The 24,039-nt window shown below is 44.6% G+C and overlaps 1 protein-coding gene across 10 annotated transcripts in view; it reads right to left on the reverse strand.

Moving 5' to 3' along the window:
- Positions 1–5,643: 5,643 nt before the first annotated feature.
- Positions 5,644–24,039, reverse strand: part of KCNMB2 (potassium calcium-activated channel subfamily M regulatory beta subunit 2) — a 138,331-nt gene continuing 119,935 nt past the window's right edge. For 6 of the 10 annotated variants that reach the window (XM_072933161.1, XM_030280093.4, XM_072933160.1 and 3 more), the window contains 4 exons: positions 22,666–22,776; positions 16,613–16,783; positions 14,032–14,227; positions 5,644–7,806 (listed from right to left, as the gene is read on the reverse strand). In XM_072933161.1, coding sequence (XP_072789262.1) covers positions 7,522–7,806; positions 14,032–14,227; positions 16,613–16,783; positions 22,666–22,776 — 763 coding nt within the window. In that variant the 3' untranslated portion in view covers positions 5,644–7,521. The remainder of the gene's footprint in view (positions 7,807–14,031; positions 14,228–16,612; positions 16,784–22,665; positions 22,777–24,039) is intronic. The other 4 variants (XM_072933162.1, XM_072933164.1, XM_012575677.5 and 1 more) reach the window with 2 other exon arrangements.

Genomic DNA, 24,039 nt, shown 5'->3' on the forward strand with positions numbered 1-24,039 from the left:
TTTGAGGTGGGATTTGGTTGTTCCCAGGAGCTTGGCTGAGTTGTGCTGTCAGCTGGTCCCATGAGCCTGGGTCTAATGTGGGTCTTGCACTCGCGGTTATTTAAAACTCAAACTGAGTTGGAGAGTGTTGGTGTCTGTCCCAAGTGAACAGAGAAGGTCTTCCCGATTGTTTCTCCGCCTTACTGTGTTTCTCCACATTTTCATAGAACATGGTGATGGTCACCAGGGCTGCTGCTGGCTGGAAACTGATGGTACATCCAGATGGACCCTCATGGCTTATTCGAAGTATTGTCTGGGAAGAATCCACTGTGAGAGGAACAGCATTTAGTCTACCTGTGGAGCTGATGGCTGGCTTTGTCCAGGTTCAACTTTACTGAGTGCACAGACACCCTGACCTCTAGCCTGGCTTATGGGGCGGCCAGCAGGAACTGGAGGAACGTGGGTTTTGCTGGCTACAGAGTCTTTGTGTCAACAGATTTTCTGCAGTTTGACACAAAGGAGTTCAAAAACCAATAGTAAACTGGCCCTGCTTCCCATGGGTCAAAAATGTCTGAAGATGATCCGTTTGGAGCTGTCAAAATGTTTCCTTCAAGTTGTTTTCAGCAGGAAGATGATCTGCTTGAGGTGAGCCCTGCTCAGGGCAGAGCCCGGTGTTTGCTCTGCTCCAGCCTGGTGGTTTTCCCCAAATCTTGGCAGAGTTGAGGAGGAAAGAGATCCACAGTATTTTGGGGAAAAGAGGGCTCTCCATCAGTCTCTCTTAAACTAATCCTCTCCACGCTCACGGACCCCTCAGCAGTGCTCTCCTCTGGAGGACATCAGGCACATCTCCCTGCTCCACTCTTGCTGTGCCTGCATGGTGCTGCTGCTGTGACCCTGCCTGAAGGTCATTCACAGGGCAGGGCAGGGGTCCTGTGGAAAATGGTACAGCCATGTAGAGTTAGAGCCTGTATCACCATGCTTATGTACAAGTGGTGCAGCATGGAAGCTATTCAGGCAGCTCTATTTCTGGCATTTTGTAACTTTGGAGTGCCTGCTTTTGCAACCTGAATAATGTTCTTTTAAGTATAGAGTTTGGGAGGGTTTTTTCAGGATGTAATTATAATCTTGTTCTACATAATTTAACAGCATCAGGGCAGGAGATTTTTATCCAAGGCTGGAAGTAATTGTCAGGCTAGTATTGAGCAGCCAAGCGGCTCGAGGGAAGGACAAAGCTGCTCATTTCCCAGTCACAAAGCAGAGAAGAGGACGAGCCCACCCCTGGGTCTGCACACAGAGCCTCTGCAGTGAGCAGGATGCCTTGTGAACTTTGATGGAGCACGTTGAAGGGTAAAGATCATCACCAAAATATCTGCACCACAGATGTAGAAGAAATGAGTGACATTTGGGACTTACTCTGTTCCATGGGCATGGTGGCATGCCCAGAGCTGACTGCCATCTCCTGTCCTGCTCTTGGTGTGAGGTGTGAAAGGTTTGAGGGTTACCTCAGGCTTGGGCCAGCAGGGTTTGGGATTTGGGGGTGTCAGTCAGCTCAGCAGAAATGTCATTGGCCAGCAACTGCATGAGAGGGCCTTGGATGCTCCTTCCTCACTGTCCCCTCTGGGACCTTGAGTCATTTGTGGTGATGGGTCCATAAAAAGCTGCTGGTGGTTGTGGCCAACACCAAACTCAAAGAACTGCTGCCACCAAAGTCTCCTTGCCCAAGCATCTGAATGTGGGTCAGTGTTGATCCAGTTTACATGGATCTGATGATGGGAAGTAGATGGAATTTCATCTTTGCTTCTGCTTTCCTGCATGTGTTGATCTGCATGGCCAAGAATCTCACCTGGAGAGAGGCCAGGAGGGGTGGGAGAGGACTCTGAAAGGGTACGAGGGAACAACTGATTTCCTAGATCATTAATTTGCTATTTGCAGCCCGAGTGTTATTGGCTCAGGATGAAGGACTGCCAGGGACAGCAGCAGAAATCTGCAGATGATTTCTCTTCTTAAGGTCACTGCTGAGTGGCACAGAGCTCGTGGCATGACACTGGAGAAACAGGAGCAGTGAGTGCCTCCCAAATTCCTGTGCACAGACCACATCCTCATAGCCCTGGGTGCTGAGGACAAGGCACGATGTGCTGGTGGGACAGGGACAGGGGAAGCTGCCTGGTCTCCCCTGTGCCCTTCCCTGATTTGGGTTGCAGTCCCTCTCTCCTTGCTGCTGTCTCAGGATTAACTTTCTGGTTGAAGTTATCAGGTAAAGCCTCCTGGTTTTGACAGCAGAAGATCTGGATTCCCTTCAGTGCCAGTTCTAATTTTGGTGCTCTTTAACAGGGGAAAGCCTCCTGGATAGCTCTGCCAGCTCTGCTTCTATGTCTTTCACTGGATGCTTTGAGTTAAAAGAGTGAAAAATGGAGTGTGGTGGAGTATTAACAGAAAGTCAGGTTTTAAAAGGAGGTTAACCAATTTCTCCACTCACAGGCATGTCCATCGCAGCTTCTGACTTGACTCCTGTTCCTGTGACAAGACCTGCACTCAGGGCATTTGCCTACCAGGTGCTGGGACCCCCAACCCTGTGCTGCAGCAGTGAGCACATCACTCACTGTTTGAATAATTCTGTTTTGATACTGAATACTCAAAACTTTTAGCATCTGCTTCAGTGGGCTTAGTAAGCAGCTCCTCCTTGGGAAGCAGAGATTTGTGAAGGGCCATGTGTTGTGGCCATGAAATGAAAACATGGATGTTATATCCAAACATGATGTGCCTGCCAACAGAGAATGAGGCCCCTGAACATCTCCTGCCCTGGGAAACCTCTGTGTGTGAGCAGACAATCCTCATTTCTCCTGAGCAAAGCAGAACATTTCATTTACTCATGTTTGCTGTTTGCTTTTCCCTCTCCTTCCTGATGGATTAGTGGCACTTCACATGCTGTGGAAAAACCTGCTCTGGGACAGATTTCTTGGCCTCTTCTTTGCTCTCGGGTGGGAGATCTTGGCTCGTACTGAGAAAAAGAAACCCCTGAGTGGGGCTGGGAGCCAGCATGTGTTTGGGAGGAAAGGAGGCTGCCAGTGGTGGAAAATGTGCTGCTGCTGGTACAAATTTACCTTCCCACTCTCTTTGAACACATGGGGAAGTGGCGCTGAGCAAGTGGCAAGTAACTGCACCCAGACCCCCTCTGTGTCGGGCTGTGCAGTGTTTGCAGCCTCTCACTGCATTGTTCAGCTGCCTTGCTGTAATAATGGCTCTGAACTCTTGCTTCTGAGGGGAGTGATTAAGGTGTTGCTGCTTAGTCATCAGACTGTGCTTCCTATTTAATTTCTGATGAATATAACGGAGACCTTAAGTGCACTGCAACTGAAATCACAAGTGCCTCCCCTGTGGAAGGGTTTCAAGGTGCTCTTCCTTTTTGCCCCTGGATTTTGGGGATTGAGCTGCCCAGCAGCCCCTGGCACAGCAGAGCATTTTCTTGTGATCCAGAGTTAACTGTGCAGGTGGCTGGGTGTTAAAAAGTGCTTGGTAACTGAATACAGAACAGCACCTGCAGTTAAGCAAAAGAATTGCCGAGGTGGAGACTTTAGGAAGATGAAACCTCCCACCTTCTTCATTCACATTCTCACATGGAGGAATTATAGAATATTTTGGCTTGGAAGGGACCTTACAGATCATCTAATTCCACCCCCTGTCACAGGAAAGGACACCTTCCATATGATATCTTAGAATACCTGTCCTAGGAAGCATAGAGGTTTTAGCCTGAGCTGGGTGGGAAGCACGTTTTCAATTCCACAATATTTTTTGAGCTGCGAATGGGAAGAAAATTCTTCAAAATATTCTGCAGACTGAAAAACCTGAAAAAAAAGTCAAGTTGGGTCAATAAAAAGAGTTAGGTGAGATAGTGGTAGATGACTTCTGCTTGATTTTGCATATGGTATCTTTATAAAGGAAGCCAGTTTTTGTGTGTACTGAAAGTCACAGTGTTTCAGCAGTTTTCTAACTATTTTTTTCTTTTTCCTGAAAATTGAGCACATTCCTGGACAAAAAACCTGTAAATTTTTTTTTACAACCTATTGAACTGTCTGATCCTTTTGTGCTATACTGAAGGGTATGAACACAAATTTATAGGGTTCCCTAAATCTGACCTGCCTGATTGCCTCTGGAGATGCTCCTAATTCTTACCTGCTTTTCTTGAATGTCCAAATTAAACAAACCTTTTCTATGAGTTCAGTGAGAGCTGGTCTTCCATCTCTGCCCATGTTTTATGAGTCATTTGCTGAGCTTCTGCCTGGAAATGGCCATGTTTCAACAGAGCTTGAAAAGCACTTTAGAATGAGCCTTTGTGTCTCCTCTTCTCGTGTTTCCTCAGCCCTCTCTCCTTGCTGCACTCACCCAAGCTCACCCTGGAGATAGGTATTCTTCCACTGGTACATTCTGTGAGATAAATTGACATCTCCTCAATGAAGAAAACTAAATCAAAATAAACTCTCTGTTGTCCTAGCTGGTGACATTTATAAATCTGCTGCAAGGTGCCAAATTTCAAAGTATTACAGCAAGGATGTTCACACTTCAGCTTCAGATTTAGATCTTCCAGAACAGGAATAAGGCTTGACATATACAATCTAATTAAGAAAATGACAACTACTAAAAGGCCATGGGAATTTGGTATCTGAAATACTTATGAAGGCTTTAAATCATTTTAAATCACACAAGGGTGCTTGTCATAGGCTTCTGATACCTGGAAATACTGCACAACCTTTTTCATATTGCACCTCTCCCTTCCATGGTTTTCCAGGATAGGTTTGTCCCTTCTGTCCCAAATGTCAAATGGGACATCAAGAGTGGAAATGTTTGTGCTGGGAAGAGTCAGAACCAGTCTTAGAAGCAAGGGTTGGTTTGCCTGGCTGCTGAACTGCATGACATGCTTTTTCATTCATTTGGGCTGCTTATAGGAACATCAATGCCTTTTGTAAGGGAAAACATGATATTAAAATAGAGAGAAAAAGGACAGACATCCCTGCTGAAACACCACCTCTCTTTGGGGCAGCAGGAGTTGTCAAAAATCCCATTTTGCAGCGCTAACACTTCAGTAGGGGGTTAACAGTGCCAGGGATCAGATGGATAATTCCCTTCAAAATTATTGTTTTACCTCACTCCATCCAATTACTCAAGTTGTTTTGCTATCCCACAGATCTCTCCCTTAATGTCAACAAAATGATTATAGCCTACAAGAGCAGCAAGCTGTTTCACCCACAGGAGCTCTGGTGAAATGTTTTATGGCGTGGCATGTTGAAAGGAGCGTTTGATGTGTAAATGTCAGGAACAATCATCTTCCCTGCCACCGAAGGAAAACACACAAACACAGGCACCAAAAATGTCACAGGGCACCTACATCATTGTGCAAATGGGCAGCACAGGGGCTGCTGGTGGTGGGGAAAAGCTCAGTGCTGCATTCCTGGCCTGGGAATTGTGGTGGGCAGCTCAGTCCAGCCCCACTGATGCTGAGGTTCCCCGATCTCCCAGTGCCAGCTTCTGCAATTCCAACATATTGATCAAAAAGGAGGTTTTGCAAATGAACATTTACAAATTCCCTGGTGCACCAGCGCTCCTCTTTTCTTGGTAATGGAAGCTACAGAAAGCAGTTTGATGAAACAAGCCAGATCTGAAGGCAGCAGATACTGAAATCTGGAAGATTTAATTGAATATTTTTATTACATATTTTTGGAACCTTCATTATCCCCCCACCCTCCAGGAATTTAATTACCTAAGGAAAATTATGCTACTGATTACAAGATTGCAGGTTTATTTTCACTGCTGAGAACTATTTTTTTTTTTTTTTTTTTACAGCTCACATTACACTTGCATGACTTGTTTTGTAACATCTTGAAATTTTTAATGCTATGATGAAGAAAGGTACTTATATATATATAGGTGAACTAGGCAGAATACTTGATTTGCAGTCTTTTTGATGGGAAAAATGTTATTTTCTTGGTTTGAGTAGACCTGTATATGGTTTTTTGAGCTATTGGATAATGAGTTCACAGGATTGCTCCCAGGATGTGCCTTGTGTTTGTCCTTCAGGCTGGGTGCATGAGGAACTGAGAGAGGTATCTTTAAAACATAGGAAGGAATGTTTTATATAGGGGAATAAAAATAAATTATGCAGAAATTGTGACTACAGTGTGTATGAAATTAAACTGGCAAGTATACTGTGGTAAATATTTGACAGGACAACAATTTAGCCAGATTCTCAGTTTTTCCAATAAATCATTGCAGCCAGCCAGCACTGCATAGTGAGTTAAGGTCAGGAGAGATTTCCAAATGTGTTATGATGATTATCTAACAATTCAGTTAATAGAGCCATAGAATTGGATGAGATTTTTGTCATTTCCCATGTCACAGCAACAGAGACCTTTGACTGAAACAACATCATGAATATTGGATAAGATCCTGCAGTGCTGCTTCTCCGTTATGATATTATCCAAGGATGAAGGTTACAAATACGTGAATTGTACTCTTCATTTTCCAGCAGGTAAAAACAAAGGAAACCCCCCCCCCCAAACAAGTTTTAATACACAACTAGATATAATATAGCTTTTTCTTTTTATATATATATATATATATATATCTGTATATATATCAAGTAAAAAAATCTAAAATAGTTGGAAGTAAAAAATGAAAAAAATAGCTGATAGTGTTATTTTTTTCTTTACAGTGATATGGTAGCAAATACAAGACAAATGAATAATAAACCTTTACATAAGGAGTTCTGGTCCCACCTCCATCAATAGGGCTCAGACTAGAATACAAAATGGAACAAGGTGTTTTTTTGCTTTTTTGGCTACAGCTTCTGTAAGTGACAAAAATTATGTTGATAAGACAGAAGAAAATTATAGCACTACACAAAATAAAACTCCAAAGTGTTTTCGGAAAGACCTTACAAACACCATAGGGTACAATTGACCTCTGAACTGAGGGAGCAAACACAAAGCATCACCAAGTCCTACCGAGGCTGAAAATACTGTATGCTTATCCCCACCTGACCTCAAAATACATCCTTTTTGTGCCATATTACCGTTAAAAAAACCCTTATCAGCGCTTCCCCCCACCCCTGCAGTCAGTATTAAAAAACCAAAGCCACAAATCCATCCAGTGGACTGAGCCAGGTGTGAGACCTCAATGATGCACAAGTGGTCAGCTGCCCTTTGTCCAGCAGTGAATTTCCCCAGAATCTTTTACACCAAAAACACCAATTGACTAAAGCTTGGCCAATGGTCACACTGAGCCCTATTTTAGCTGTAGAAAAGAAAGTACTAATTCCAGCATAAAACAAGATCATAGAGACAGTCAACACAAAACAGTAACTTTTTCAGTTGTCTGCATAATAATAACATCATGTTTGCATATAGAACAGCCTTTGCATTATTGCTCTACTTAGAAGAATATAGTAAGGAACTTATACCAGACTTGCACATTACAAACTTAAGGTTCTTTGGTGAAGAATGAGAAAAACAGTATTTTCACTGTAATTAAACTTCAGAGAAGTCTCCTTTCCTATCTGCTGATCCTTTGGATTCTCTCGCAGAGCAGGGAAAGGTATTGAGTCAGCTTTACCATGGCGACGATGGCAACCCCACCGATCATCATGCAGGTGGGCCAGAACAGGGAGTGGAACAGCACGTTGGAGCTGTACAGTTTGGTGAGGATCACGTTCTTCTGCACGCCCTCGGGGTCGTAGAAGCAGGAGAAGCGTTGGTACTTCCTGAAGTTTTCCATCACCACATTCACCAGCGACATGGATTCCTCGTAGTTCTTCCCGCACTTGGGGATGTACGAACACTGGGGAGAAATCAGAGGGAGAAAAACGTCTCCAAACCTGTTACAATGTCTGTTTGCAGGTGGCAAGTGAGGAAATCTCCAGATGATTATGCTTTTCGTAACAAGAGTGGAATACTATTACGCTAATAATGAATTTATCACAGCAAAACTAAATATTTTGCACATCTACGGAATTTCCCATTGGAGAACCTCCAAGTGCTGTTCAAACATTAATGCTTTAATCTGCACAGTGCCTTGTGAGATAGGTGAATATATTATTATTGCTAATTTACACATGCAAAAATAGAAGTGATGAAGTACCTCTTCATCTTAAGTGGCACATGCATGTTTGCAGTTAGATGGGTAATTGACTTTCTGTAAATACAAATCTGGAAGTTTAGCTCTCACTTGGCTTGGATCAAAGTGGTCACAGTGGGCACAGGAGTTCACTCAGAGGGGAGAGGGATGAGGAGAGACCTTTACACAAATATTCTCGTGGGGGTAATGCCTCAGCTAGAGACAAATAAGTGGTCTAGGTTTTCCTACTGACAGCCCAGAGAACTTTCATTCAACCTCTAGGTGAAGATCAACCTGGTTGCCAGGGTGGCTTTTAGTAATTCTTTTGCTTTTGACCCCAGCAAAAGTCAAACAGCTCCTTCTCTCTGAAGATGATCCTGCAATTTCAGTTTTAGTCCAAAGGGAAATAAGATTTGGGGGTGGCTTTATCTAGCACATTTGCAATCTAGATTTCCAGAGAATCCTAAGGCCAAATTATTTTAAAAACTGCTTTATGGAGTCTGTGCACTGAAGATATTCCATGGGAAAGGCAGGACAGTGGCCCTGGGCTCTGCTGACCACTCCCTGCCAAGAGCTGTGTAGGCTGGTGAGGTGGTAGGCAGGCACAAGGATTGAGGCCACATCTGGACAATTTTTGACCTAGAGCAGAAGCCCCTCAACTTGCTGTTGCTCCTGCTGGTCTGGAAGATGATTGATGGGAGCAGCCCAGGGCCTATCACTTCCTTCTCTCTTCTATGCACTTACACCCCACCAAATCTGAAAGTTTTCTACACCTGCACAGAGGAGGAGTGGAAATCTGCTGCTTGACTTCTTGTTGGACATGCAGCAGGAGGGACCCAGCAGGCTGCTTGTCCTGGTGAGAACCTAAAGTAGCCCCAGATAATTTATAATTTATAAGTTTATAATTTAATAATGAAAAAGTGAGTTTTGCTAAAGCAATAAGATGTTTTGATTAAAATAATGTGGCCCATGGGTTTTGATTATTACTGTTTTAATGTACATACTTTATAAATGTCCCTCCATTCTTTTTCATGATGTGCTGTGAGTTCTTTTTTTAAACATACTGCAACAAATTTCTAGTCCTAATTATGATCAAAGGATTAACCTCATAATAGGATTTGATTGATTCATTGGCAAGTTATTAACACAGAATATGATTTGAAGCATGGCAGAGAGATTGTCTGGCGTTAGCAGACTGGAGCATTAATGGTGGAGCGTGGCCACGCTGCCATTATGAATATTTCATAGAGCTCTAGAAATTAGAGATGAAAAATATCAGAGCATTAATATCTCATCCATCTTGCTGCTGGTGTGTGTCTGCTCCCTTTAGGATATTCTCTTGTATTCTGACCAAATTTTTCTTAAATGTCCAAAGTCACGAGCCCTCTTCCAGTGCCTATGAGTCCTTAATGGATCATAATCTACTAAGTAGGGGAAATTTCTCAGTGAAGCATTCCACATTTTCCCTTAGTAAATTATCTGTTATCACTGTCATAACAGCAGTATTTCCAGTTCAAATGGGTTGGTGTTGTGGTTGTTTCGGGGAATTTGGGGTTTTTTTCTTGTCATTTTTTTTGCTATTCATTTCTGTTTCTGGAATTCCCATGAAGTATCCTGAATGAGGTGATTAAATGAGAACTTGGCCACTTTGGCAAATACAACTTCTCATTGACAGAAAACAGAAGGTATGTAGAAGCCAAAGGGATGAAAGATTTCTGGGCTCTAAGTTTGCAGAAATATCCCAAGAGTGCAGTGAGTCCAAGTACTCCAAGTGTTCTCAGAGGGGACCTGAAGCAGAACTTGAGCTGTTCCCTACATCTGCTGGCACAGAGACCCCATCCTGCTATGCTGCTCATGATGGAGGGTCTGGGAGCATGAAACTGTGAAGTGCAGCTGTGCAAAGGAAGTTGATTTATTTTGCCTCTCATGCAGACTCCTTGTGCTGAAGCTGTGTCTCCCTCCAGGCTGTGCTCTCCCAGGTGCTCTCCAAGGTATGTGTGCCCTTACTCTGTGTGCTCTCTGCCTCGCTCTGGCTCTCCTGAGCTCCTGGAAACATCCTGATCCTTGCTTTGGTCCTCAGCACAAGGACATTAAATTTTGGTTGTGGGGTGCTCCTGGTCTCCTTCAACATCTCAGCTTTCCCAGTGAGATCCCAGGGCTGTGTTTCATAGGTGTTTGGTAAACAAGTAAGAAGACTCAATAACAAGATTGTTATTGTATTGATATTCTCTTTTTTTTCCATAGTTTAAATTTTCAATAGTTTTCTACAATGCCTGATAAGGAATTTTATATCCACAGGTATTATTCTGTACCTGTGAATGCAGACAATTAAATCAATGCTGATTTTTGGCACTTCTGCATTGTCAAACACTTGGAAATCTGCAAGTAAGCAATGTCTGGTGCTCTACCTCAGGTGAAGATTTTGTGATACAGCATGAGAAAGGTGGTTTTGTGTTCCTTGCAATCTGAGCACCAGGAAGATCTATTCAGACAGTTACAAATAGAAGTTGTGTTTAATGTTTTCATCTCTACTTTCCTAATATAAAGGACTGGGTAGGTATCCTGCCCCTGGACACATCCAGTCCAGTGCCCCACTTAGTGCATAGTTGCTCAGGGACTTGTCCAGTCAGGTTATGAATATCTCCAAGGATGGAGATCACACAACTTCTCCCAGTGAGCTGGAGGCAGTTTCCCTTAAATCAGTGAAGATACAGTAAAAAGGCTGTTGCCAGAAAAGCCCCCAGTTCAGGCTGGGCAGTGAAATACACAGCTCTCATCATATGTCTGTGACTGGGATTGGTGTCCAAGCTGAGCCTGGAAGCTTAGGCAGGATGTGCTGTGGCAATCTTTGTGAGATGGTGGTCAGGATGTCAATTTACATCTCCTTTGTAAAGTGCAACAGGTTTGGAGAACTGAAGGAGATTGAAGGATTGAAGTTCTGTGTCTGAGTTGACCTGAATTGATTCCTTCAGAAGGAATTTTCCAGTTCCCAACTGGAATCCAGTGCTGAACACCTCTGTTTCCCCTCCCTGCCCAGGCAAACTCCTTCCTGACTTACAAACACCGGAGTCTTCAGTGAGAAACCCCAAGAACATACATCATTTCTGAGTCCCAGGCAGTTGCAGTTGATTTTGGTGATTAAATCCTTCTTGTTATCTCACTAATGGAGAACTGATATAAATCAGCAGTAGCTCCAATGACATGAAAAGAGTCAAAATTGCATAATGTGAGATCAAAATGGAGCCTCTCTAATTGCTTTAACTACCACAACCCTTCCTCATGGTGACAGCCTGGCTCTGATTTACCTCTCACAGAGGCTGTTAGAGCCTTTGGCAGCTGGGGAAGGAAAGTGCAGATGTGGAAGCATTTAAACTGTTTTGCCTGTAGTATTGACAAGGGGCTGAGCTTGTGCTAAAGGCTAGAGATAAAGAAGGCACAGCAAGAGCAATGAAAAGCCAGAAGAAATCTTGTGTACTTTTCTTGGAAAGACTCGGGCAGCCTGACAGATATCCACTGACTTCCCACTGATTCCCACCAGAGACCAGCAGCAGCATGCTGTAGATCTCAGTATAAATTGTACCTACTCCTCACTCCACCTTCTGAGCTGACAGCCAGGTTAGACAGCAATTCTCCTGGACAAAGCACGATTTAAAATCAAAGTGGATTTTGCTCTGTTCGTGCTGGCTGCTGGGGAGAAGAGAGAGGCAGGCTCCAGATGCTGCTCTGTCTCTGTGTGTGGGTGCTCAGCAAAGCAGAGAGTCACTGGTGTTGGTCTTGGAGTGTCAGGACTGGGCTCTGTGTTGTCCCCAGTAATGTCAGAGCTCAGTGAGCCAGGCATGGGGTTTGGGGGATTTTTGGGATTTTTTTTGTTTGTTTTTTTGGGCTTTTTTGGGTATTTTTTGTGGGTTTGTTTTGTTTTGTTTTTTTTTTTGTTTGGTTTGGTTTTTTTTTTTGGGGTTTTTTGTGCTTTTGTTTGTTTGTTTTGGGGTTTTTATTTGGTGGTTTTTTTTTTATGTTTTTTTTCCTGGTTTATTTGTTGTTTGTTTGTTTGTTGTTTTTGTTTTTGTTTGTTTTTGTTTTTGGGTTTTTTTGTTTGTTTTTCTTTTGTTTATTTGGCAAGGGCAAAGACAGGGAGCACAGATGTAAGTGGATGGAGAGAGACAGGTTAGCACCCAGCACTGCTCAGCACTGCTTTCCTGCTGCATGGGGATTCTCTCTGGCCAGGGAAGAGGGAAAGCACATCCGGAGTGCTGAGATTGGTTGTGCTGATCTGAGCTTGGAAACTCTGCTGATCTGAACCATGAGCAAGAAAACAGGTATTTTATAGACATTGCAAAATTCCACTCAAAACTGCTTTCGTATTCAGGTCACATAGCCAGCAGCATGTCAGGAAAACCTAGGAATCCTCCTGAGAGCAGAGCTTAACCTGTAAAACAACCTTGGGCTGCAGAAGTATTAACTGTGCCTACACTAAATTAGGAGGAGGTGGCATCTGGGAGAATTTCAAAGTCCATTTCAGCAAGCAAAAATGATCAATAAAAGAATGTGGAGATTTATGCTGAATCTCTCAATTTTTTTGAATCAGTGGAGCATAGAGTTTTATCTGATCTCTTTTAATCAAATTGAGGCATGAACATCATGGTTTTGCTTTTGCCCCAGCAGGAAGGCAGGTCTGTCCTGCCTCAGGCTGCACGGACAGTGAGTGCCTCTTCCTGCACTCATGCCAGAGGGGAGGGGAAAAAGGGGGAACTCTTCTCCATTTCACACTTCAGAGCCAGAGGATTCCATCTCTCAGCACGAGAGTTAATTATCCAGCCCATAAGCAGCCTAGTGCAACCATGCCATACTTTGACTAATTTTAATATCACTTCATCTTAATATGCAGGATTAATTTGTTCTACTGAACAGCTGCCATAAATAGAAACACAATAGGTTATGCTGTCAGCAGCCTGATCCAGGGCTCTGCTGTTCCGGGGTGTTCTTTGCCAAGTTTGGGGTTCAGTGACCTTGGATAACCAAGCAGTTAAAGAAAATTTGGCACCTGTAAGTCTAATGACCCCACTGTGTCCCAGCTCCCTCCAGTTTGTACTCTCAGGGGCACAGGCACTGTCAGGATAAATAAAGGAAGGTGGGGAGAGGGACATTTCCCTGTTCCCAGCTCTCCTTTCCCTGGGGAAGGCAGGGGGTGATGCACAGCCCGTGCCAGCTGCAGAGCTGTGCTGCTGCTGCCTCCCTTCAGCCTCCAGACAGGAGCTCTCTCCATCCCACCTGCATGGACTTATGCTGGAGTTTGTACTTGCAGAAGCAGAGACAGGAATTCTCCAGGTTTGCTCAAAATAATTCCATTATTTCCACGTCTGGAATCAGTTATGCTGCAAAGATGGGGCGGCTCCTTATCTTATTCACACCCCAAAGCCAGACCTTTTATGTTTGTGCTGCTGCTTTTACCTTGGCACCCCCCACTCAGCAACCCTTCAGGGTCTTTGTTTGTCACCAGAGATGGAGATGGGCTCTCAGCTCTCCCCACCACCTTCCCTGCCCTGCAGAAATGGTGCCATTTCCATTCTCACTGCCTCATGGATGCTCCCTGCACATTTCTAGGGGTGTTCACTGTCATGGGGAGCCATTCCTGGGTGGGAAGTGACCTGTCCACAGCTCCACGAGAATGTGCTCGGTGAGCCCCTGCTCCTGTAAAGATCTTGAAAAGGATGAGTGAGGCTCCAGACCTGGGGACACAGAACCTCGTGTGGAATGGATGGAGGCAGAAAGTTGCCCCACTCCAGCCATGTGAGCTCAGTCTGTGCCCTGATTTCTGCTTTCTCTGCTCTGTATTTATCAGTGAAGCAGGAGCTGGAAGCTTTATATTTCTCTAAAGTGAGGAATGGATGTAATGAGATGAGAAGCCCTCCAGAAACCCATTTAGGAACAAATTTTATTCTGTGCTCCTACCTCAGAATTAATTTTCATTGTTTCCTCGGTGTGGTAGAGTAGAAGCTTCTGGCCAGAAGAGGTGAGATTAACATACACCTGCAGGCAGGGGTACTGAGAGATTTTCCAGCACTCTGGACCGCAGTTAAATGAGCAGTTAAAGGTTTCTGTGATGGATGCATTGAGAAGCGAGCACTGAGTCTCTTCTGTCCAGACACTAAGCAGGAAAAAAAGAGACATTAGAGCATGGCAAGAATAGGTAAATAAGCACTAAAGCCATCAGGATTCCCATCAGAAATATACTTGGGGGCATCTTGCAGGAGAGGCTACATGTTGCAGCAAAGCCTGGGCTGTCTCATGTCACACATCACAGTGTTTGATTCTGTAGTACCCAAAGTTTAGCCTTTGGGAACAAAATTACCCTATTCACTTATGTCTGTGTATAAATGGAAAGTGAACCTTTCCATATAAAGAAAACAGCAGCCCATGCTGGGGAGAGCACAACACACACGGTGCTGCATGACAAGACACCTGAGCTAAGACTTGAGGGTTAACTCAAAGTCCAGCTCAATTTAAAGTGAAGTTTGAGGGGACAATTTTGAATTAACAGGGTCTGGATTCTCATATATGTGAAGACATAGGAACTCTCAAGTGGTACCTCATGCAGCTCTACCTATGGAAAGCTTTTCCTAGTGGCAGCTTGCTCAGTTTTCTCTGAGTTAAGTCAGTGGTTGTAACTTTTCTGGAGGATTTAATCTCATCTCCAATTCACCAGAGGCTAAAACTGGAACGATGGAGCCTGGCTGTGCATTAGCAATATTCACTGGCATGTATTTAAAAATCTACAGCTGTGTTTTCCTTGGGGAAAGGGCACGCTGAGGGCTCTGCAAAAAGCCCTTTGTGGGTTGGGGGGAGGTTTCACCCAGGGCTCCCCTTTAATCGTGTCCAGCCCTCCAGCTCACCCCCAAGGAGCCTGTCTTACCCTTCCATGAAGGGGATGAGGGTCTGCTTGCCCCTCAAAAAAACTATGAGAGCTTTACATTGCAAGTGATATCAAAGATTTCTGACTAATTCTGTTGCTGTTTTACTTAAGCAGTAATTCTGCTTGTATATTCTCTTTTACATTTATGTTAAATTATGCTATGTTTTCTGGGGGAAATTGAATGAAAGGATTTTTTTCACCCTTCCAGGCAGTATTTGTTGGAGGGATGTTGCTGTAAAGGAGAATAACCCCTGAGGAGATCTGTCTGTGTGGAAAAAAAGTGACAGCAAAGGCTCCTGGGTTGTCTTCTCCTCACTTTCACCTTTCTGCTGCTGTTTTATTCATGCAGGGGGTTAATAAAGTAAGACCTACCTACCACAGACTTGTGAAGATGGAATAGTTGATGCCTTGAAGGTGTTTTGATATCATCTGGCAATTTTTTTTTCACATATCATATAATATAAATCAACTCTTTCCACGTGAGCAATTTTGACCTTAGCAGCCTCTGCAATTGACCCTGATATTGCTGAAAGATCTGGGAGAGCAATTTGGAATAGCAAATGCTCTTGGATACTTAACAGGCCTTGAACTCAGTTTTCAAAATCTAAAAATTTTGCCTTGATTTAAAAAAGGGACAAATAACTTTATCACATAAATAATATGTCTGTGAATCAGTACAGTTCATCCTCATCTGTCTTCCTTATCACTGCAGGGTCTAGAGGGAATATTCTCATGCAGGTGCACCAGTATAACCAAGGATGCTCACACCAGTTAACTCTAAGCACTTTTTGCATGTGCCTTGTGGTGTATTACCCAAAATGTTCCAGGTATGTGCCCCTGCCTTAGAGTGGTTGGGGCATGGCAGACTAATATTTTGATCCCCAGTTACACATTTTTCATTCTCTTAACTCCACAAATCAGGACAGGGAAAAACCCAACACTGACAGTCTTACTGCAGTCTGTGCTGGATTTTAAATAGGGCTGATGCTTGAAAACTGATTACAAATGTTGTTAATGAATCACAGGCCACACTCTCTGCTTGGTGGCAGAGGAGGAAGCCAGAGACAGCCTCAGAAAAATTAAGTGCAGTGCAGGAGTGATGGAAGATGGTCTTTTGCTTTCAGCAAATTACTCTCTTTCATGAGGATTTCACTCGTTAAAATGAAAGTCATAACCGACATGGAAAACTATATTCTACAAAGAGCTTGATTTCTTTCCCAAATTAATTCTCCATCTTTCATTTGAAAGTGTACTGTTTCTCAAGGCTGCAAAATATTTTTTGCTCTTTTGTCCCAAGCCTGGGCTTTGCAGCAACAGCCCCTGAGGAGCTTATAGGGTTCAGCAGACTGCAGGCCAGCTGATATGGATATTATACTGGAGTTAAACTGTGCCAGCTCTAAAGCCTGGCGATCGAGATTTTGTCCAACAGGGATCTAATTCTTCCCTCACTTTATGCCAGTATTACCCGAATTGCTTTCACTGCGGCTGTGCCAAATTTATACTGGGGCAAGGAAGTGCAGGGTTAGGCCTATGCTGACCAAGTGAACAATTATAAAACTTTAATTAAAAGAGCCAAAAGAATAAGCCCCGTGGAGTCAGCTGGAGCAGGGGGTGTGTTACCTCTGCATGTAGGAGCGCAGCAGCGTGATTCCCAGCAGGAAGTACATCATGATCGAGCACACCATCATGGCCAGCCCCAGGAGAATGGCCCGGTCCTCCCCAGCTTTGAGGGCTGTGACTGTTTTCCTTTTGTCCAGTAGGTCGTGATCCCTGATTTTTTGGTAAATATTTCTGAGGTTGAAAATAATACATTCTTATGTGAAGTTCATGTTTAATCATCAATGCAGCCTCTACAGGGTGGGCAATTCCACCTCCATACCCATCTCATGGGAGAGAAAGGCTTAAAGGTCCTCTGGTCTCCTTTTCCAACAGATTCACTCTGACCTGGTGGAAACTTATTCATCTCCAAAATAAATTACAGCATTTCTGAAAAGGTGAAAACCCCTTACAGCAAATATAAATATCAGACACTTGTGCCAGCTCAGTAAATGCTTCTTTGGTACAGCCTCTTTGGCTCAGTAGAATTATCCCAGAGGTGTATTTGACCTGCCACCAGAAGATATCCAGGTGTATGAGGTGTCTTTTTTCCAGCTGAATAGGGTAACAAGTCTTATGTTACCACATGTAGGAAATAGCCTGAAGTCATCATTAATATTATCTGAAAGGACCATGCTCTCTTTTGGTTAACTATTGGTTGGCTATTGGTTCGGGCAATTTTCCACCCCGAGTGTGACTCAAAGCTCATGAAACACTATAGGGATTTTGCAATTGACTTCTGTGGGTTTTTCTGATTGAGAGCTTATTTACTGTATTCATAAAACAGCTTTTTGGAAGGCCAGTTACTCATTACAGTGAAAGCCCTCACAGAGAATTATCCACCAGAGCTATTTGTTCTGGGATTTAAAAAAAAAGAAAAAAAGAGAAAAAGAAGATACAACAAACCATTCCCCCTTCAGCAGAGAGTCCTTTGCATTTTCTAACCATAAGTCCTTCTTTCATCTCCGAGCCTTTGATGATTCAATGGGTCATGAGGACACAATGGTGGAGAAGGAAATATTTGAGTACATTTCAAACACACTCAAACTTTGTGGGTTTAAAATGTACTTACAGACCTGAGGCTGGTCAAAATCTCCTGTGTTTTCTGTTATGGATCTTTTGAATCATCCAGGCAGCACCCGAAGCATGTGAACCGCACACCTCTGAGCCCTGGCACCACCATAACATGGACACAGTAGTACACGTGGGAGAAGTTCCTCTTCTACTCTCTGCAAAATGGCAGGTGAGCAACATCAACGTCACTTTGGGCTCTAGCAAACCCACCGCTCCTTTCAGCTGAAGCCACCAAGTTTCACTCACCCGTGAGGAAAAAAATAAAATCACTGAGCCAGGTCAACCAGAGAACTTACATTGGCTATTAAGGATAAAGAAATAGAGATAAGACAGATGTAAAATCATACATAAACACAGTAGAAGCAACAGCAAAAAAATATGTTTAATCATAGACTCCCTGAGACTGGAATTGAATTTCTATTTAGATGATGAGTCATAGCCAGGAAAAGCACATATGGTGTGGGGTTTTATAGCAAAAATCTTGCTTAGACAGTACTGCTGTCAATAGTCTCCTGTACCTAACAACCATTGAGGTTTTTTTATCCAACTGCAGTTTACATCTTTAGGTGTCCATGGTTCCTCTTCAAAACCATCCTTTAAGGCTTGTCAGTGTTTTCCTGTTTGGAAATGAAATGGTAATTCAGCCTGTCAAGGTTTCCTCTGCTGTTTGTGAAAAAAAATATATTGTAAACTGGCAGATGCAATTGCCTTCAAAGAAGTAATATAGAGTAATAATCTAATGTTACTTTTCTATTATTATTTATCACACTGTATTTAACTGCTGCCATTAGGATTTGCATCGCTCCCAAATGGAAGCAGACAGGAAGGCAGAGATTGTCATGCAGTTCCAGAACATTAAATGATCATACAGCATAACTTATGTCAACGTGTAGGCATAAAACAGGCCCAGAGCAATCACTCACTAATGTCATTGGACATAAAAGGGATACAAATGGACAATTTGAAAACAAATAACTAATTGAGAGTGGTTACAAGTGCTTCCCATGTGGCCTTTGGCCAATGAACACGCCATCAGAGGTAAAAAAAGGAGGGACTGAAGGGTGTGTAGTGAAAATGAGCTGCCTGGCAAAGGTGACTGGTGACCACCTGCCAGGTGCATCCTCCAAGCTCACTTACTATAGGATATAAAACTAAAGAAAGCTCTGCCAGAGGTCAGGCTTGGAGCACTGCTTCCAATGCTCTTTTGTAAATATTTGTTATTCAAAGCCCCCAACAACAGCAAAGTGATAGCCTGCTACACCTCAGGGCTTTTTCCCCCTGAATTTCTGCCAGGAGTCAGCCTGGTGACCCTGCTGGAGTGGGTGGTGGTGTGGCACACGCCAGCCCACGACAGCAGTCCTGCCACAGCCCAGGAGCAGCCTTCCCTCCTCCTCCTCCTCATGCTTGTGCCTGCCCTGGGGAGGTGCCAATTCTATTTGTGTGATGCTGGGAGCATCTGCTGCTACAAAACTTCACATTTTTGTCCCTGAGAGCCCTGGTTTGGGGAACACAATATGTGTTGCCCAGTATTTGGCCACAAGCAGAGCAGTCTCAGCACCTCCCTCACTGGGGCAGCAGCAGTGCCCTGCATGTGAGAGTTCAGCAGTGTTGGGGGGGTGGGTTGGTGTACCTGTGAACTTTTGGCACAGCTCAGGGGCCTCCCTCTGCTTGGCCAGCTGGAATAATGCCCTGCTTATCTGGCTGATTTTGGATCCCAGAGCTGCACAGCCACAGCCAGCTGCCTGCTGGGCTGTGTTTAAGCACAGGTCACTGCATCCCAGGCACTGCTCACCAAGTGACTCCATCTAATCCTTGTGATTCCCTGGATAACTCCACATATGACATCCAGGGGGGCTGCTGGTTTTTAAAGTGGCCCCAGCTCTCAGAACAGGGGGTCTCCCTGACCTCTGCAAAGGCATTTAATAGGAAGCAAGCCCCCAAGGACAAAAGGTCTTTGTGCCCTTGATAATTTCCAAACTGAAGTTCTCCCCTGCTAAATTTCCCTGTCCTTTCTGCCAAGCTGCTCAGGGGTAAAGACTGGCTGCTCTCCCTGGCTCAGATGCCAGAGAGGAGAGCTCAGCCATGGCTGTGCCTGCTGGGGACAGGCAGAGATTTTCCTCTCCCTGTCCCTGCACAGCAGCAGTGCAGGGATCCCTCTGCAATGTGGTCAGCAGATCCTTCCGTACCTCCTGCTCCAGAATGAGCAGTACTAACAGCTCTGTGAAGTGTGCCAAGTGTCCTCACGGGAAAGCCAGAATTACCAGGGACCTGCAATTACTTTATTCATTTCAAGTGAACAGAGATTACCTACCTTCAAAGCCCTCCCCTTGCAAAGGACCCATGGTGTGACACCGAGGGAGACATTGCCTCCTCTGGCACCACACAGTCCTGGGGCTTGTCAGGCAGGGATGCCTGCCTGAATAATTCAGGATGACTTTGAATTCACATTCCCTTCTCTGATATCACAGTTGTTATGTAGGTGTCACTCAAATTACCTCATGGTGAGGTGTTTACTGATATCAGAAATCCTCAAATGCAATGGTCAGAAACTACTCCTGTGTCTTATCTGCAGAATTCCCCATGTTCAGGGATTTTTCTGCTCAGAAGCCACCTTCTTTGCATTTTTCTTTACAGATCTATTTGACTGCACCAGTTTTTGCTGGTGGATCTATGGCAACAGGAAATCTCTCTGGAGCCCTCAGAATAGATATTAACAGATTTGTTCACTCAATTCCCTCCCTCTTCCTCACCAAGCTGGACAAAACTGAACCAAACCAAACCAAACCAAACCAAACCAAACCAGTGCTTTGATTTTCCAGTGGTTGCAATGGTGTGGAGAATCTCTTTGACAGCTGACAAAGAATGAGGGCTGGACTAGTTTTCCAAAGCATAAAATGTGGCAGCTGGGGAATCATCAATGGCTAAAACAGCAATGAAATACAGGTATTCTGGTGCTCGTCCTGCAAAAAGAGATGCCTGAGAGATACCTTCCACCCAGGAGGAGGTGATTCCTTTAGAGCAAGTGGCTCATTGTAGCATAGTTAGTATTATTGTGCAACCCCTCAAAAGCCTGTGGTTGTAGCATATGTTGGGTGACAAGCTTGCTGATCCATATGACAATCTTCCTGTCTGAAGTTTAAAGCACAAAATTCTTTGGAAAGGGTCATTTAAGGTGAGTAATTTCTCTGAAAGGCACCACCTGTTTGATATAATGATGGCACTGGTGACCTTACATGTGTTAAAATCCTGCCAGACACTGGAGGAGGAGTTTCTCCCACTAACAGCACTTGCTCTGTATTCGCACCTCTCCTCTGCAGTCCTCAGGCTGCCATCAGCACTCTCTTATTTCCAGCCTCTTTTTCTCCATTTCCCTCTGCATTTTATTAATCACTCACCAGGTACAAAGAAGTCCTTCTGTACAGCTCTACAGAACCTCTTGGGAAATAAACCCACCCAAAGGCTTGTCAAGATATCTGAATTTACCAGGGCTGGTGTGTAGGCATGGAGATACTGCTCCCTATTCCCTGTTTCTGCAGGCAGGCAGGCAGGAGCTCTGCCTGGATTTGTACTGCCCAGACTCTGGTGAGCCCTCAGCCCAAGTTAGTAAGCCTAGCTTCAAACACAGTGAGAGTCAAAGGCTGTGCTAATCAGGAGCTTCCAGCCAGCCCAAAGTGTGGGCAGATATCTCCTCCAAGTGTGTAACCCTGGACCATGACAGTGTTCTAATGCAGGACATTAGCCTGGGGAAAATGCAATTAAAGAAGAGACAGGCAGAAGTACAGGAGGCATTTGGACAACCAGCTCCAGTGAAAGTTCATGCTGCAAAGTTCATGCTGCTAAAGTTCATGCTGTCTTCAGAATATCTGTTTGGGATCAGATAACCCAAAGAGCTGAACACCTATGCAACCTTTGCAGAAACATTCAGCAAATCAGCCAATTCTCCAAAGAATCTCAGGGTCCTGAGGGCAGCTCTGCTGCCTGAATTCAGGAGTGCATATTCCCAAGCAGATGCCAACAGTAATGTCTCATTAGAATTACTGAAGAGTGTGTTTTGCTAATTGGCACTGTAGATACATTGATATCTGGTTTTGTTTCACTGGAGTGTGATTTTTTGTGATTACATTTAATAGTGGCTGCAAGACGAACTGAAGGAGAGGTGGAAAGGGGACAAGGAAAGAAAAGAAAGGCAAATGTGTCCTTGTTGTGACAAGACAAGCTGTCCAGCAAATCTTACTACAAAGGAGAGGGATTTTGGAAGGATGAGTCTGAGCATTACTGGCAACTGTTATTTCATCACTGATATTTAACTTTTGTTCCCAACTGAGCACTGCCTTTGTCTGTGGACTTCAAACCTCCCCTTCCCTTCTCTTTGGCACATTTCCCTGCTCCCCTGGGACATCCAGTAACTCATTTATTCCTCTGTCTCCTTCAGCCTGTTCCCTCCAGCAACACCACTCAAGTGGGCTGGTGAGCCACCAGCTCACTTTCAAGCAGCTAAACAGCCCCCAGCTACTGTGCAATGTATTGCACACAGCCTCATCATCACACATGCACTTGTACAACCAGAAAACATCTCTGGCAGCTGGATGCATCATTCAGGTGTGCAACAGCTGTGGTGGGCAGTGCTCTGCCTGGGGGACAGTGTGGTTGAAGGCTGGAGGCATGACAGCTTCACAGGGGCTGGGGCTGCACACCTGTGGCTGAGGAATGGTGTGCTTTGAACCTGAATCAGAGATGGTCACGGTGTGCTGCTGATGTCTGAGAACAAGGGAGGCTTTGACCATGGCTCTGGCACTGCCCCTGGTTCTGCTTTGGCTTGGTACAGTATCCCTGGCACTCCTGGCTGCTCCTGTGCCTGGTGGAGCAGCAGCTGGGGCTGTGGGGCACAGGGAGGACACCCTTGCATCCCTCCTGCTTCTCCAGTGCCACCATTGGGGAGAAGACAGGGCCCACACTCACAAATGTTCAAAACCATAAGAGACAATCAGCACAGGCGCCTTTACCTTTTCTCATCATGTCTGTAAGATGTAGATCCCCGGCCACTGGTCCAAATAAACATTTTAGAGGGTTGCCCAGTGTTGGCTCTGCTCGCTGCAGTGGGACGATGGAAGGACCTGGGGGAAGAGGGATAATTTTTGTCACTGCCCATCCAACATGGCAGAGCACATAATATCCAGTGTAGCCGTGCCCTGTGTGCTCTGAGGATGGTCATTGTTAACTTGAGGTGAGATGTAAAATAATGGGGATGAGAGACCAGTGTGTTGGAATGGAGAATAAACCCCATTAGCCCCACTGGCAAAAGGTGAGGCTGGTTAATCAGGCTTAGCTCTGCTCCACGCTGCAAAGGATTCACACCATGGGCAAGAAATCATCAGTAGTTCAAGAAAAGGTAATAGCTGTGTCCAGTGTTCTTATGGCAGTATTTTTTGGGGAGAAAATGGCTATTGTTTAAGCACATCCACGCTCATTACATGTTTTTGGTTGTTGTGCAGCTCTCTGCAAGGTGGGGCTCTCAGGGAAGGTGTCTGAATGGAGCACAAGTACGAGATGTAAATGCAGCATTTCGTGGAAATGTAACTGATATGACAAAGATCTCTTTTCCCATGGAGAAATTACTATCCCAAGGCCAGTTAGATCCCTGCCCAAGGAATTCCTTGTTTCACTTCAGGGTATGGGATCTGTTGCCTTCTCTCAGTATCTCAGGCCATATTGGACCTGCTAGTGGGGCTATGGCTCCCCTTGTAGCCCCTCTTAATTTCTTCTGGCTTTCGTGAGGCTCAGTTAAAAATCCTGGTCTCTGAGACTTGGGCCATTCCTATAAAGGCTGCATTTTGCATTCTTTCACAGCACAACATTTTGTGGTTTTAATGCATTCAGATACGAGCTTAAGGGAAAAAAAAATATTCCAGATACCAAATACTTCATTGTGAAGTTTTCATACACTGGGGGCCATTCTTTAGTTCACAGAAAAATAAACCTGATGGCTGATACTGTCAGCAGAGAAGGCACATAATCTGAGAAAGTCTCTAATGTCACTGTCTCCATAATCATGCAAAGGACTAATTTCAATATTTGCATAGTGGTGAACCAGGAGAATACTTAAATACTGTAGAGGTGGCTGCAGGGGAAGACTGACATGGATAGGAGCCAAAATCCATCTGCGTGCAGACAGGTATGAGGGTTCTGAGGGACTGGGCATTCCACCTGGAGTCAGCCCACCACAGGGGCCATGACACAGCCCCAGGCCATATTCACACCCTGGTTAGGCAGCTGGCTGGGCAGACTGGCCAAACTGGTGCTCCTGTCACCTCCTCCCTGCTGGGATCCTGCTCAGATGCTGGCTCAGGACTGGGACTTGCAGACAAGGACCTTGCTTA

The sequence above is a fragment of the Taeniopygia guttata genome, chromosome 9 (genome assembly GCF_048771995.1).
Source record: "Taeniopygia guttata chromosome 9, bTaeGut7.mat, whole genome shotgun sequence".
Lineage (NCBI taxonomy): Eukaryota > Metazoa > Chordata > Aves > Passeriformes > Estrildidae > Taeniopygia > Taeniopygia guttata.